General features: G+C 40.3%; 1 protein-coding gene across 1 annotated transcript in view; it reads right to left on the reverse strand.

Moving 5' to 3' along the window:
• tmtc2a (transmembrane O-mannosyltransferase targeting cadherins 2a) overlaps positions 1–16602 on the reverse strand; it is a 72077-nt gene that overhangs the window by 25534 nt on the left and 29941 nt on the right. Inside the window, exon 2 of the mRNA XM_024291309.2 lies at positions 11477–12077. Within this exon, the coding sequence (XP_024147077.1) occupies positions 11477–12077 (601 nt within the window). The remainder of the gene's footprint in view (positions 1–11476; positions 12078–16602) is intronic.

The following is a 16602-nucleotide window of genomic DNA, read 5'->3' on the forward strand; positions in this document are numbered from 1 at the left end:
ACGACCAAATCCAATAAGTTGAATTTCCAGCTTTGGACCAATGAATGCCCAATCTGTATGTAGAACCCAAAAAATGTTGAGATGATTTTTTTTTCCCTGAGTTTCGACACATTCATCAAAGATCTCATTATGGATGATCATGCAGTTGTCAAAGTCAATTCCTGTACTCAACCTCTTCAATGTAGACAAGCTAAGACACTGGAAATATTTTTGAATCTTAAAAATGAATCTTTATAAATGCATTTTGTCAGAAATACACTGCAGATATGTAAATATCTTCACTCAAAACCCAAATAATCATAAAAATATGTCTATTGTTAATGACAGCCCTTAAACATTGGACAAAAGACAGAAAAATGATATATAAATTATATTTTTCCTCCATCTATGCTTTTTAGCATTGTATGTTAAGAATCTAAAGTAGGATGTGAAAAGGTCTTCATTCCCACCATGGGACAGATAAAAGCAAGTTCTTTGTTTTATGCTGTCAGTAGGCCCCTAAACAGAGAAAAACCACCAATAATTCCTGACCCCAACTCTAACTACGTCTTATAAATCAGATTCTTTCTAAGTTTACTTCAGTCATTTTAAAAGATATATGGAAAAAGCTTATTTGAACAAACTCCTTTCCCTGGGGCTGAGCCAGACAACCAGCATATGAAATCATAAATGAAAACAAAAATCTGTCTGCATTCCCTCCTCCTACACTCTCCTTTGAGTTCACGAGCATTCGAAAACACTAATAAATGTTCCTTCAGTTTTGCAGCAGTAAAGTAAATACCAAAAAATGTCATCAATGTCATCAAGGCGATATACTGAACGTAAAACAAATCTAGTAATAAATAGTCAAATAAGAAAGGTGGCCAAATTGTGTTATTGGTTGTGACTGTTGCTTCTGCACTTTGGGTGAGCCAGTTTGGCTCAGTTGTTTAGAGTGAAGTAACATTAGTGTATTTTTAGGTTCTGCAGAACAAGAACCTGCTAAATGTGAGGATTGTGAACTTTGGTTTGGGTTTTGGTCGTGTTCGTTCTTGAAATGTCCGTCAGTCACACCAGTTTTAGGTTTTTTTAATGATTCGCAGCTGTCTTCATTTCAGTTAATTACCCTCAGTCTATTTAAGTGTCTGGTTTTCAGTTTTTCTTTGTCAGGTCACTTTTCTTTTCTTTTGTTCTATGGGTTTTTTTTATAAAATGTTTTAAGTTTCTCTCACTAAGCCTGGTCTGCTGCATTTTGGGTCCCACACCACCAGTTCCTGACACTAATAAAAAGTACATGCACAGTCATGACTGAATAAAATCTGTTGTTTCATTGGAAAAAAAACAAAACTAAAATGTAAAAATATTTTATTTTATTTTATTTTGACAAAAAACTGAAGGGTTTTTGTAGCTATTTGGATTAACTGGTGAAGATTCAGTAACACTTTTCACATTATTTGTGACCGTAAAGTAATAATAGCATAAAATAAAATTAGCAAGCTAACAAACATTTAAATTAAAAATCTGCTACAGATAAAATTGTGTTTTTAACATGTTTTTGTAAAAACAAAATTTTCATGATAGACAAATATTGAGAAAATTCACCCTAAACTGTTTTTTTTTAATTCAAAATGTTGTGAATCAGGGGCAGATGAAAAAAAAGCTTGATGTAAGACCATAGACTGTAGAATCATTGGACCTATCAACCCTCCCCCCCCTCCCCTCGTGTTTCAAACAGGAAGTACTCACTGGTTTGAAGATCAAAATCCCATAGACTTCTACTGAGAAGTCTATTTATCAGAAAAACCATTCTTGCTCTGATACCTTTTTCTTAACATCTTCTTTCTAATCTTATTTTTTTTTGGCAATCAATTGCAACTTATTCAAGTTACAAACTGACCAATCAGATCCCTCAGTAAAAGCATGTGGTGCCTTTTGGCCCCGCCTTGATTAATTATGATTAACAGCTTCTACCGATCCCACTTTTAGTGGAAGGCGAGTTGACTTTGAACAAGCTCACTTCTGATTAGCGACTGTAGTTCCTCTTAAAACGTGACTCAGAGCGACTGAGACCAATCACGGCCATCTGGTTTCAAAATGGCGGCTCCCGTATCAGGAAGTCACAGTGTCAGATTTGGTCTGATTTCGCTACATTTTCTACGGGTGACATCAACACCTCGCTATGTCCAGGCTTGTCGTTGGAGGTTCTACGCATAGACATATATTCTCAGTCTCAATGGCCTTGTGGTAGAGTGTCCAGCCTGAAACTGAAAGGCCGTGAGTTCAAATCCTTAGCAAGTCATACCAACGACTTAAAAATTGGGACCCAATGTCTCCCTGCTTGACAATCAGTAATAAGGGGTTGGATTGGGGGATTAAACCACCAAATGGTTCTCAAGCACGGCTGTGTTTGAGGGTATATATGTTTAATATCCACTATCTTTATGAAACAATCATGGAACCAAAAAGTCTTCATATATCACTCACATTATCCTGCATCTTTAACTCCACTTGTAGCCATTTCCTCATCTCCGAAATGTCTTAAAATTTCTGCAACAATTTATGTGACTTTTATCCTCCCAGACGTATATCAGTTTATCGTCTACTTCCCTTTCTCCGTCAGTCCTCTTCTGCTTTTCTCCATCTCCCCCTCTTTCCATGTGTTAAGCTCCCCAGCTTTCATCTTAAGCTGCGGCCGTTCATTATTAGCTCTCGTTTTATTAATCCCAGAAGCATGCGGTCTGCCTGTTGATGCTGTAGCGTGCAAAATGTTTCAAACCTGTCCAGAGAAACGGCAGGCTTCGGCTGACTTCATGCATATGTAGCTTAGAGCACAGCAGGGGAGCAATCTTCTGGACTTTTCTCGTTAAAGTCGTATCCAATTTAAGACGCCAGTAACTCTTTCAAGCATGAAGGCTGAAAGTTGAGATGTTTTTGGACTCCTTTAAAATACGTATTGTTAAAACTGATGGTTAAATTTCTGTGACAGATCTGAAGGATCGTCTGAAGGATCGAGCACTCCAATTCTTGGATTGTGCTGACTTGGCGCAAGTCACCCAAGTCATCATACAGAAGTGCTGCTGGCACTGAAAGAGGCTACTGTGATAGAGTGACCTAATTACCCCCATGGTTGGCTTCGTGAAAGACTTGGTGCTGCTAGCAGAGACACGTAATGAGACGGGTCACAGGTTGAAGCTCGGCGGACCGTCCATTTGGATAACTGAGATGAAGTAGGGTCGCCGTCGGGGCTAACTGGATGTTTTAATAGCTTCCTGTTTGCATTAAAGTGTCTGGAGTCTTGGTAGAACCATGGTCTACCGGTGCTACCATCTTTGGTAGGAGTCATTATAGAATCCAATTGCTAACATCAGTTAGTCTTTTACAAAGAATGGATCAATAATGACGACTGATTTTTAGGATCAAGTTACACATTTATAACTATTACAGATCAGATTCATATCCTAATGTGATTTTTCATACAGATAAAGCTGTAGTGAATGCATCAATCCAATTAGCCATCTGTCTTAGTATTGCCACATATAATGATTCGCTGCACATTTGCTGCTTGATGATAAGATAGAAGTATTTGATTTCTGCAGTGATGGTTATCTATGCCCAGCATACAAGCAAAATTAATCCAGAAAAAACAGCATTTTATGTCTTAAAATTATATATATAAAAAAATAGGTTCAAGCTATTACTAAGTTTCCAGATTTAAGCTATTTGTAGGGTCTTTCAAGGGTTACCCAACAGTAAATCAACTTTTTTTATACATAAATGGGGATTGAATTTGATTGTTTTTTTCCCCAAAATTGATCATGCTCTGCAGTCAAGTATAAAAGCCCCGCCCACCGGTCGCTCGTTATCGTGTTAGCTTTAGCATGGCTCGTAGGTATTTGGGTTTGGTCGTCAAAAATCTACTGACTTTCAAGTGGACTTTGAAGGTTTAGTGTAATTGGAATTTAATTAGCAAATTCCGTCCTGGTGATGGGATGAATGAACGTATCACTCTAGATTGTTTAACACGTTAGCCATTTTTAGCTTTTGATGCTAGCATCAATTTGCCACATGGTAAAATGTGCTCATATCGAGTTGCGACAGTCCAGTGTGAACACTGTAGACGTGGGTCATTTGAAGTTTAAGTTATTTTTTATTTTATTTAAACAAATCGGTTGCATGTAAATGGACATTAACGCTGGAAATCACTGGATACATTACGATGCGATACATCACTCACGATATTGATATCGCGATAATCATTCAAAATCCTCTCTAATAACTCACATTGTATAGAAGAACACATTTTGGGGGGAAAATATGTCATCATTAATTTCTTAAACCTAAACACAATCATAATAAACAACTTGTGTCTTATCAATCCCAGGACTCAATTTCGCAATGTATTGCTATATTGATATTTTGGCACACTGATAATAGACATGATGTTTCAATAGCTTTTTTTTGCTATTTGTTCACGTTTTGGAAGTCATATTATCACAATATTGATCAATAATATCACAAGTTTTCTTTATATCGTTCAACCCTAGTGCAGTTCCTACATACTCAAATTAGAATAACTTAACAAAAAAATGCACAGATTTATTAGTCAGGCATGATTGACAATGAAGTCCACACATGCACCAATTATGTACAGCTGTGAATTCTTTGTATTTATTACGGCATTGTTACAATGTTACTAAGTTTATCCTACAATAACTGAAAGTTTTAATAATACGTGTGTGCAGGAAAGAGTTTTTAGCCCCAAAAAGTACTAAAAAGACAGGCTTTAAAAAAAAAAGGGGATGTAACAAAACTCCCAACCGAGAAGCTCATTTCACAGCTAAGTGCTTGTGCTGCAGGATAATTGGCCCAACATTCATCAAGCGTTCAGAAGGCGGCATTAAACTTAATCTGCTGGTCCTGCTCATTGAGACAAATGAGGGAGAGGATGAGGGCACAACTTTTAAGCTGTTAACTAAGAAGGACACCATCTTTTTTTCAATTATTTTTTTGCATCCTGTATCTACAAAAACAATGTTTTAGATTAGAGATTAAAAGACTGTAGAATTTAAGAGTTTTTCAATTCATATTTTAAAACGAACTTCAAAATAAAACTAGATGAGTTGCATTAGTGTGAATGCTTTTTTGCTAAAAGAAGTCGCAGAATATTCTGAAGCTATTGCTAAAAATGATGACGCAATTTACTATAATTGCTAAAAATGCAAAAGCTATTTGCAATATGTTAAATTTGCTAAAAGACTGCATTTATTTAAAGAACTGAAAAAGCCCTGAAGTTTACCTGAATTTCTGAAAAATTGAAAATCCTTAATACATGCCAGTCTTGCAAAAGGATTTAGTGTTTTCATTAAATACGAGCTAAACTCCAAATTATCCCCAAAAAAAACTTAATAGATGCCAAATTGTCACCCCAAAAAAGCTAATATGTTGAAAAAAATACTAGCTAAACTCCAAAATAGCCTAAAACTTCTCAGTAAACTAAATTAGTCAAAAATGTTAGCCTGTTACTAAAATAGAAGCTTAACTCTAAATTAGGCTAAAAATCCCAGTAGATGACAATTTAACCAAGAATGTTAGCATGTTGCAAAAATATTAGCCAAACTCCAAAATTGCCTACAATTCCTCAGTAAGCTAGTTAAAAGCTTAGTATGTTGCTAAGATAGAGGCTAAACTTTAAATTAGCCTAAAAATACCAGTTACTAACAAAATAGCCAAAAACGTTAGCATGTTGCAAAAATATTAGCTAAACTCCAAAATAGCCTAAAATTCCTTAGTAAACTAGTTAAAAATGTTAGCCTGTTGCTAAGATAGAGGCTAAACTTTAAATTAGCCTAAAAATACCAGTTACTAACAAAATAGCCAAAAACGTTAGCATGTTGCAAAAATATTAGCTAAACTCCAAAATAGCCTAAAATTCCTTAGTAAACTAGTTAAAAATGTTAGCCTGTTGCTAAGATAGAGGCTAAACTTTAAATTAGCCTAAAAATACCAGTTACTAACAAAATAGCCAAAAACGTTAGCATGTTGCAAAAATATTAGCTAAACTCCAAAATAGCCTAAAATTCCTTAGTAAACTAGTTAAAAATGTTAGCCTGTTGCTAAGATAGAGGCTAAACTTTAAATTAGCCTAAAAATACCAGTTACTAACAAAATAGCCAAAAACGTTAGCATGTTGCAAAAATATTAGCTAAACTCCAAAATAGCCTAAAATTCCTTAGTAAACTAGTTAAAAATGTTAGCCTATTGCTAAGATAGAAACTAAACTCTAAATTTGCCATAAAAATTCCAGTAGATGACAATTTAGCCGAGAATGTTAGCATGTAGCAAAAATATTAGCTAAGCTCCAAAATTGCCAGAAATTCCTTAGTAAACTAGTTGAAAATGTTAGCCTGTTGCTAAAATAGAGGCTAAACTCTAAATTAACCTAAAAATTTCCGAAGATAACAAATTAGCCATAAACTGCGTAATTTACAAAGAAGTGAATTGCATTATTCCTTCAGATCGATAAATGATAAATCAACGAAAAATGTCATAAAGGGTTCATAGAAGCTAAACTATAAGTTAGCCTAAAAACCCCTAGTAGATAACAAATTAGTGACAAATGTTAGCATGTTGCTAAAATATTAGCTAAAATCTAAAAAAAAAACCTCAGTAGATGCCAAGTTACCCTAATTAGTTAGCATAATGCTAACTAATTAGGGGAACATTTCAATGCCAAACTCTGAAAATTACGATAAAAGATGAAAACAGCCCATGAATGTATTTAAAGGCTTGTCTACTTAATAATACTAAATTTGAAGACTTTCTCATTCATTTTCCTATGGGACATAGTTTGCCTAAAATTTCAAAAACTATAAAGTTCATGAATACCAAAAATACAGGCAGTAATGTCCTAAACAAGCTGTTTTTATATCAACATTCCTGAAATCCCTGAAAGTATGATTGAGTTTTACGTGCTAAAAAACGTACGGAAAGGAGCGGGAGAATCATATAATAACTGAAAATAACTGAAATTACCTTTTTTTATATATTTATTTATTTTTAATAAAAATAGCCTTATAAACATCAGGCTTCAGAGGGACATCATGATTTTTGTTGCTTCAGGCCCTGTCTATTACCTGGAGTCTCATTAATCTCCTGCCACTGGCACAGCAGAACCGGAGCAAACGAGGGTAATAAATTGATATTATCTTGGGGTATAAGAACAATTTTGTTTTCACTGCAGACTGCCGCGGTGACATTGCACCTCCTTTGTCTCCATCCATCACCTTGTAACTCCTCTTCTGTCCTACCTCGTCTTCATTTGAAATCTCATCTAAATCTAGTTAAGGAGTTAATCGAATGAGAAATGGGGTGCAGGTGGGGACACATCTGTCCCCTCTGTTCCACAGCGGTGTGGGTACCGGCTAAGAAGTGATAAAGAAGAGGAAGTGACAGAAAAGTTTCCCTTTCTCTCAGTCAGTCTCTTGATATTCCGTCTTTCTTTCCCATGAGTCCAGAGATGTCTGGCCCATAATCAAGGGAATGATTGCTCTCACGGTGGGCCTCTGCACGTAACAAACGCCCTGCCAAGATAACCACGGCTGGGCCAGTGGAGGAGGGCACTGCCAGAGTGATAAAAGCGCCAGATGTGCTGGAGGTGGCTGGCATCCCGGTGCTGGGATCCCAGCCAAGGCTATTGTGTTTAATCAGACAGGTTGAGGCTCCTGATGGTATTCCTAGCTCTACCGGGCGATATGCGAGTACATGTGGCTTTTATTAATTGTTTTTGACAACCACCAAGGGTGCTGAGACCTGACAGATTAAAACGCAGTAGACTGGAACGTGTTGTTCTCGCTGTGTGTCGGCTAAAATTTAATGGGAACAAAAAAACGTAAATGTCGAGGCTGTAAATTTGTCAAGAAAATAAAAGTTTGACGACTTTTTTTGGTTTGTTTTTTGCCCACAAACAGCAGCTGGATTGGTATATTTTTGTGTATCAGCAGTTCTGAGATTTTCCAGAAACAACATGGATTAACTACAAATACTATCAATGCTGGATGAGACGTAAGAGGAAGTAAAAAATTCCTTTGATTCTGCAATAAGTGTTTTGTTATAGTAAAAGAAAAGAAAAGTTCATGGTTATTATTCTACCTAAAAGTTAAATCTTGGACTACAGTTGTATATCCCAAAATGCCACAGCATGGCAACCTACGTGCGAGTTTTTCAGCAAATTCGGCGGGTGGCCGCATGGCGCTATTTGCAATCAGTCGTCAGGTGGCGGCCATGTTTTTACACGCCGTGGGAGATTTTAAGAAAAAGTTACAATTTTACGGAGACCGACTGGAGAATTTTTCTCTAAAAGTTGACATTGGTTAGTGGCCGGCCGGGGAAATTTCAGGGTTGCACAGTGGCATTCCAGTGAAAGGCAGGGATTACAAAATCGGGCAACATCTGGGTGCTCACAGGGTCGTGATAGCCGGATCGTCAGCCGGCAGCAGCTTTGACTGGACGATCTGTTAACATCTCTGGGCGGTGGCCGTCCTTATCAAGGTACTTGGGTATGTAGGTGTATAAAACGCTGACTGCCACCATTTACTTTCATTCATTTTCTTTAGCCACTTGTCCCTTTCGGGGTCGGGTGCGCCGCAATCTAACCCGGCTACTTCTGAGCAAAGGAAAGGTTCACCCTGGACAGGTCGCCAGTCTATTCCAGGGCCTCAATCACATACCATTTAGAGAAACCAATTAACCTATGAAGCATGTTTTTGGATGGTAGGAGGAAGCCGGAGTCTCCAGGGAAAACCCACGCATGCACTGGGAGAACAGAAATGTCCACAGTTGGTGATTCTATTTATCTTCTATCTAAGGCGGAGTCTGGGGTTCCATTTGTGCCAAAAATATTTCTTTGGTCCATTCTCTATGTCTACTGCACAAGTCTATTGAACATTTGTTCATGTCTATGTGCTACTAAGCAATATTTTCTGCGTGTCCTGTGAAACGACAAGAGCTAACGACGCTAGCAATTGTTGCTAAGGACTTTTCTGACGACCAGATCCAACGACAACAGCAAATGCAAAGTTTTAATTTGAAAACTCACAAAGCAAACACAAAACTATCATCAAAGAAGTGTGGACAATGAACTTTGTCAACGACTGAGTCTTCATTTCTATAGCAACCACTCTCGCCAATCAAGAGTGAGCTTGTTGGAAGTCCACGGCCCTAAAACTTTAAAGTGGGCTACAAGAAATCTGTCAAATGATTTGAACGTTGGACATGAGGGCCAGCACACCCTTTCATGGTGATTGGCCAATTAATAACTTAAATGACTTGTACTACAGGGAAAAAATGAAGATAAAATTAAGTTTAGCAAGAACATTTTTTAAAAATCAGTGCAAGAATGGTTATTCTGACAAATATAAAGTCTGAGTAATAGCTGTTTATTTCTAAATAGAAGTCTATAGGACTTTGTCTTCCTGGAAGTATCCTTATTAGGTCAATGTTTGCATAAAGACTTGCCTCAATGGTAAAGTAAACCTCAACGTTTGTAGAAAAGACATTGAAAATGTTTTTGATGTCTCACACAAACTTAGATAGGAAATTTTCCAACATCCACCAGAACTATTTACGATCCCCTATTAAAAAAAGGACAGAGGCTGTCCTTGCTCAGTAAACCCAAGGGGACTTTTTACCGCCCTCGTTGTGCATTTAACGAGCGCCATTTGTTGGCCTGTCCTCTAATCAAATGAAGCATCTGTGTGAGGAGCTCCATGACTTAAGCACAGGCTCCTATAATAGGATGAGTCACTGAGAAAGGTTGCTGCTCTCCTCAAATAACTTTGAAAGAAGGAAATGGAGCACAGCAGAGTCTCCTCACAGAAAACCGGTGTTTATTTTTGGATGGCTTACTTGACAGGTGATCCATGAAACATACCTGAGAGGCCTACACGTTCTCATCTCCAAATACTCACATATGGACGTTTGGTTAAAACCCTCCACTTCTTGACGTTTTGAGGTTCCCCAACTCGTCGTTTTCTGACGTGCTGGCTGTTCGTAAACGCGGTACCGGATGCCGTACTGGACACAGACTGGTTCTCGGGGTATGTCCAGAACTGGTACTGGTACCCTAACCCAGTACAAGACATGGTACCAGACGGCTACTGGGGACGAACCAGTACTGGGTAAATTACCAGTACCATGTGCACCAGTACCCTAACCCAGTACCAGACGCTGTACTGCATCAGTACCCTAACCCGAACCTTGTACCAGTTCGCGTCTGTTTGCACCCGGTACCGTGCCTGGTACCAGTTTGGGTACCAATACCAGGACGAGGACCGCACCAGTACCCGGTACTAGGTTAGGAAACTGGTGCGCTCCGCGTCCTGGTACTGGTGCCCTAGCCCAGTACCAGACACGGTACCAGGTCTGGTACCTAGTCTTGTACCGGCAGTGCATCAAGGCCCAGTTCGTGCCCAGTACCGCATCTGGTACCGGGTTAGGGTACCGGTGCACTCTGTGTCCTGGTACTTGCACCCTAACACGGTACCGCTTTGCATCTGGTACCACATCCAGGCCTGGTTCGTGCCCAGTACCGCGTCTGGTACTGGGTTAAGGGCACACCAAATAAAGATTGATTTGATTTGATATGATTTGACCAGTACTCGAATTGATGCTGTACAAGACGTGGTACCAGTGCTCTCTGTATTTCAGTACTGGACCGGTTCTGGCACCAGTACTGCATCAGGCACTGGTATTGCGTCTGGTACTGGTGCCCTCCGCATCCTGGTATTGGTGCCCTAACCTACTCTAACTTATACAGTACTGGACATAGTACCGGATCCAAACCGGTACCAGGTGCAGTACCGGGTACAGAGTACAAGTACCAGACGCGGTACTGGGTGCAAACTGGACTCAGACTGGGTTAAAGATGGGTTAAAGACTCTACTGGGTTAGGGTACGAGTACTGGGTATCAGTGTACTCCGCGTCCCGGTACTGGACCGGTTCTGGTTCTGGCAGAAGTTGAGAACCTGTAATTTAATGGGAACAGCCTGTAAAATACAATGAGTTGGGGACACCCAAAATGTCATTTTTGTGACACAGAGGAGTCCTTAACCAAACTTCAATATGTGACGATTGGGGATTAGATTGGCGAGGTGGGGCCTTTAGTCGCTTTAAAACAGTCTTTCCAGCTTCCACTTCCACATACAGACCCTCAGATCCTAATTTAGATTCCTCTTTACAGCAGCTTCAGGAAGTAGATGGCATGAGGAAGTGGAACACTTCCTTCATCAAAAGCATTTTCTTTCCTTTTTACCCACAATCCAACAGGGTTAGATTTAGCTCTGGTATTTGAAGTACCCAATTCCTCCTTTTAAAGAAAAGCAAATACACAATTAGCACGGAAATGTGTGCACATAAAAGTTACACAGCCTACAGGAACTACTAGAATGGAGCTGGCTCCGATTTTCTCAGAGTGAGTGGAAAGTGAACACATTCATTTACCTTTCCTAACAGCAGGAGAACCGCCGGGCCAAATTGGAGCCTCTGGAAAATGAAGAGGTCGTACACGGCAGACACAGCCAGAACCGTCACGCCCTGCTCCTTCCACAGCATGCTGGCAGCCGCACAACCCAGGCTGCACAGCATCCAGCCCCAGCATCTGGCCGCCGAGCCGCTGTGGAAGACTCCAGCCAGACCCGTCCTGAGTCTGCAGTGTCTCGCATAGCAGAAGAGAGACAACAGGAAGAACAGAGCGGCCCCGACGTCCGCCCGTCCCACCACGCCGGCCACCGCCTCGGTGTGCACAGGATGGGAGGCGAAAAGGAGGCCCGCCACGAGGCACCACGGCCCGCCGCCCAGCAGGGTGCGGCTGAGGGCCGTGACAAGTGCGGTGACCAGGCCGTGCAGCGCCACGTTCAGCAGGTGGTAGCCGAAAGGTCGCAGGCCGTGCAGGGTGTAGTTGAGGCGGAAGGAGAGGGTGCAGAGTGGACGGAAAGATTTGTGGCTGCCGCTGTGGGTCAGCTGGGTTCCCCAGAAGTCGTCGTACAGGATGTTGGTCCAAGGACTCTCGCTCAGGAGGTCCTGGTTCGTCTTAATGGCTCGACTGAAAGAACAAACACAAAGGAGTAAAAGTCAGCGACAGCAGCTTGTACATGTAGCAGGTACAAGGGCAGATGGCTTCACACCTGGAGACTATAAACACTCGTGTAATTGGTGGAGATGTTTGTTCACCCTCGCAACTATTATCAAGAAGCTCCGCAGGGATGAGGAGTGATGAATGGGAAGACGGCGAGCCGTCCTCCACAAATCTGTTACCCTTTAACCAGTGATAGAAAACATTCATATCTGAATATAGAAACGTGCAATATCTTCTTTATGTGAAAATGTTCAGCTTTAGAGAGAATGAATCAACAATAATCCATCACTAGTTTTATCTAACAGAATCCATCATCTCAGACACCTTATGAAAAAAGGTTTTCTTCATTCATTGTAGATTTAAAGCAAAGTGGGACCTTCATGGCCCAGATTCTGGTTCAGGGTTTGAAAGATGAAATACCTCATGTGTGCCCAATGGCGGAGTTATCTGGAATACAGGGGTGAAGCAAATACTTTGAGAGGCCCAAGATTTCATTTAAAATCTAGTTTTCGTTGATTTTTGCAAAGCTTAAGTTTGTATTGATGATTTCTTGACTAGTATTTGCTCAAAAATTGAAGGACTAAGTTTTGTAGCTCATGTCTTGTTTTTGTTTGTGTGTGGTGGCTGTTGATGCACTGACTCCAACATCCATCATGTTTGCTGGTGAAACTTTTCCAACCAAACTTTTACCTTTCGCTCAATTTTCTAGAAACAGTACACTATGAACAACCAGCTTCCCTAGCTATGACCTTTCTATACATTCTCACCCCTAACTTGTCATATGTGGACGTATGGTTTGGGCTCCTTACACTTTTTGACCTTTTAGTTGGTCCCAATTGTCATTTTTGACATAATGGCTGTTCCTATTAAATGGAGGCCAACCCTCGACACATGGTACTGGACACAAAACTGGTGCCGGTTAGGGTTAGGATTTTGGACCAATCTACCCGTTACCAGTCCACATTCTGAGGGTTGGAGATCCCCGATTACCATACACAGTTTTTCCCTGTCTATGGCTTGATATCAAGCAGCCCTCAGACCGGTACCGGTTAGGGGCCCAGAAGTTGGGGGCCCCTGATTTAATGGGAATGGCCAGGACGTCAAACAACAAGAAGTTGGGGACCCAAAATGCCAAAAAGTGGCACGTCGGGGGCCCAAACCTATGACAAGTTGGGAGTGAGAATCCATTGGACCGTTATCAGTCTTTCCCCTAATAACATGGAGTACTGACTAGTGCTGCCACAAACGATTAGTTTAATAGTCGACTAATCACCGATTATTTTTTCTGACTAGTCGACTAATAGGGTCATGCGCTAAGTGGATGTAAACCACACATCTTAACCATCATTAGCTTTAAACTAACTTAAAATAAAGACAATTAATACAATAGTTTATTAAACCTTTAATGAATCGTGCAGCGGGGCTGCACGGTGGCGCAGTGGTTAGCGCTCTCGCCTCACAGCGAGAAGGCCCCGGTTCGAATCCCGGCTGGGACCTTTCTGTGTGGAGTTTGCATGTTCTCCCCGTGCATGCGTGGGTTTTCACCGGGGACTCCGGCTTCCTCCCACCGTCCAAAAACATGCTTCATAGGTTGATTGGTGACTCTAAATTGCCCCTAGGTGTGAATGTGAGAGTGAATGTGTGTGTGATTGAGGCCCTGCGACAGACTGGCGACCTGTCCGGGGTGAACCCCGCCTTCGCCCTTCAATAGCCGGGATAGGCTCCGGCACCCCCGCGACCCTGAAAGGGAAGAAGCGGACAAGAAGATGGATGGATGGATGGATGAATCGTGCAGCCTCTGTCCTTCATTAGTTTCTGGTATTTAAACAAGATTAAATCAAATGAAATCAGCATCTGAAACAAAGGAACTATTTTTCACAAAAGATAAAGTTTTGGTCTCACTGACTCAAATATTAAAGTAAATTTTTTGGTGCTGAACGCTCACAACTTTGTTCAACTTTACTACACTCTGACTCCATATAATATAAAGTAACGACTACTCAACTATTAAATTAGTCAACGACTATTTTAATTGTTGATTAGTCGACTAATCGTGACAACCCTAGTACTGACCCCGAGTTGTGTTTTTTTATTTTTATCAAGTCCTCGTGGCATTTTTCCCCTGATGGAGGACATAAGTTATTTTATCAAATTATATTAAGAAAATGAACCTCAAAATTGCATTTCAGAGTATTTATTTGTTAAAATTGTTGTGAATAAGGAGCAGACTAAAACATGCAGTTGTAAAACAAGCTTATTTGTGTTCTCCTAAACAGAAAGCTCTCAGCAAAATTGAGAGGAAGTGGGGCGGGGTTGCTCTGTGCCAACATTTGTGCCCACAACTCAGAAGTAAATTTCTAATGAACTTCAGCCGCTCTGCAGAAACTATGTCCTAGTAAACAACACGTTTTTCTTTTATTTTGGCTAAAAACAGCATTTTCATAATTAAAAGACCACTGGGAGAGCTTTTGAAGTAGATCAAATGATGATGGGTATCAGACTTTAAAATATGATGTGTTTAATTATTATTATTATTGAGCTGCCACCATCCGATCTCTAACAATCAGATGGTGACAGTCTGAAATCGTTTGATCATCAGACGATTTTAGGGACCTTGGAGACCTTCCTATCAGTCAGTTATTGCACTGCTCCCTGACTGCCACTAGACCGCCACCGTGTGACCTCGAAATGTGTCGGGGCGGCCACTGACCAATGCCAAAAAAAATTGTCTTGTCGCCATAAAATTTTCTCTTAAAACCTATACAGTGTGTAAAACTGTGACTGCCTCCTCCCGATTACGAATACTACTACACTTGCCGTATTGGCTGAAAAAGGAATATTTAGGCTACCACACTGTGGCATTCTAGATTAGACGTTTCTATTTCCAACAATTTTTTTTTCAAAATTAACATTTTTGATATGCAGATTTGTGTTTTTATACATAAAAAACATTACAAGAAATTAGAATAAAAAAGACACTAGATATGTTTTAGTCTCTCTATAAAAATGACATTTTAAATACAAAATTATCTTTTGAAATGATTTTTTTGACAATAGATTTTTTGAAACTGGATCTTAATTACTAAGCAAGACAGTTTCCAACAAAAGCTTTTGAGATTGTACTTGCTGCTATTGAGCCGGTGATATTTTCCAGGACCTGGTCACACATGAAACTCTCTAGGGGTGCAATTAATGGTGATGTTTCTTTGTTTGTGGAGGGGAGTACTAGAGGGAAGGGAAAAGGGGGCCACTGGACGGCATTCTTTGTTTGGGAACTGTAACTAAGAGCCGAGCACAGAAAGAATGGACAAGGGTGAGCCGTGGAGGCTGACGAAAAGACTAACAGTAAAGCAAAAGCTGCACATTTATGAAAAATTATGTTTCCTTTACATATAGAGCTCTGTTATTGTGCGAGCTCCATTTCCTATGATTGTTCTGCTTCAGAAAAGCAAGTAGGTCAGTGTGTTTCTACCCACATTACCTCACGTAGTTTACAAACTTTCTTCCAACGTTTCTTTTAATTTGTATGAACAGATTTTAACATTTTTTATGTTATATAATAAGAAAGCAGCTAAATGGTATCATATTTTCACTATTTGTGTCATGATTCCACCTAATCGAGGCTTTCCTGGGCTTCACTCAGCTCTCTTGTGTCCCAGTGCATGTGTTGGGTCTCAGTACTCCGTGGCAATAAATTATTTAAATATTCAAATCAGAGCCCAGCACTCATCTCACCCCCTCCTTCTCGTCCAGGATGAATAGAATGTATTAGCGGCGAGGGTTTGGGAACGGCTCAGTGCATGCGCCTGTAAAGACTAAAAGGAATAAACGCTTACATGCGACGCATCCGTCTTTGTGTTTGCGACCATCTGCGAGCGTGCGACAACGCGGGCCGGGCTGGCGGCTTCACAGAGGCCCGCCGCTGCAGCGGTGCAGATAGAGAGGCCTCCCGTAGCGATTACTCTTAAAGGAGGAGGTCTTTTGTATTCAGCATTCGTATGTGAGGCTGGCGGACTGAAGGACACTATTCACAATCCACAAAGTACAGGACGGGTTCGCTCTATTCACTCCTGTCTTTTTTTTTTTTTTTTAGTGGGGGAGGTAAAATGTGGGGCCTTTTTTTAGCATTACTGAAAAGACAGTAGCCTAATGGAAAGGGTTTTTGTAAGTCATTATTTTTGTTTTTGTCTGTCCAGCACTCCACACAATTGCATGTCTTTTAGTATTTGGGGTTTTGTCTTTTCAAAATGCAAATTAAAACCTTCACTATCTCCCAGACTGGCTTCAAACCACCAGAGATTTGTTTTTTTTTCGTGTGCCTACACACACACTTTTACTGAAGATTATCAATCTGAACATTGCAGCCCTATTTTATTACGCTTCTTAGTGTGGTTTTAGTATATAGTTATATAGTTTTTTTCTATGTACTTTGTCCAGCTAGTACAACACCTTCTTAGATAAATGTATGTTTTCCAAACTATGCCAGAGTTCT

This window comes from Oryzias melastigma, linkage group LG23, assembly GCF_002922805.2.
Source record: "Oryzias melastigma strain HK-1 linkage group LG23, ASM292280v2, whole genome shotgun sequence".
In the NCBI taxonomy this organism is placed as follows: Eukaryota; Metazoa; Chordata; class Actinopteri; order Beloniformes; family Adrianichthyidae; genus Oryzias; species Oryzias melastigma.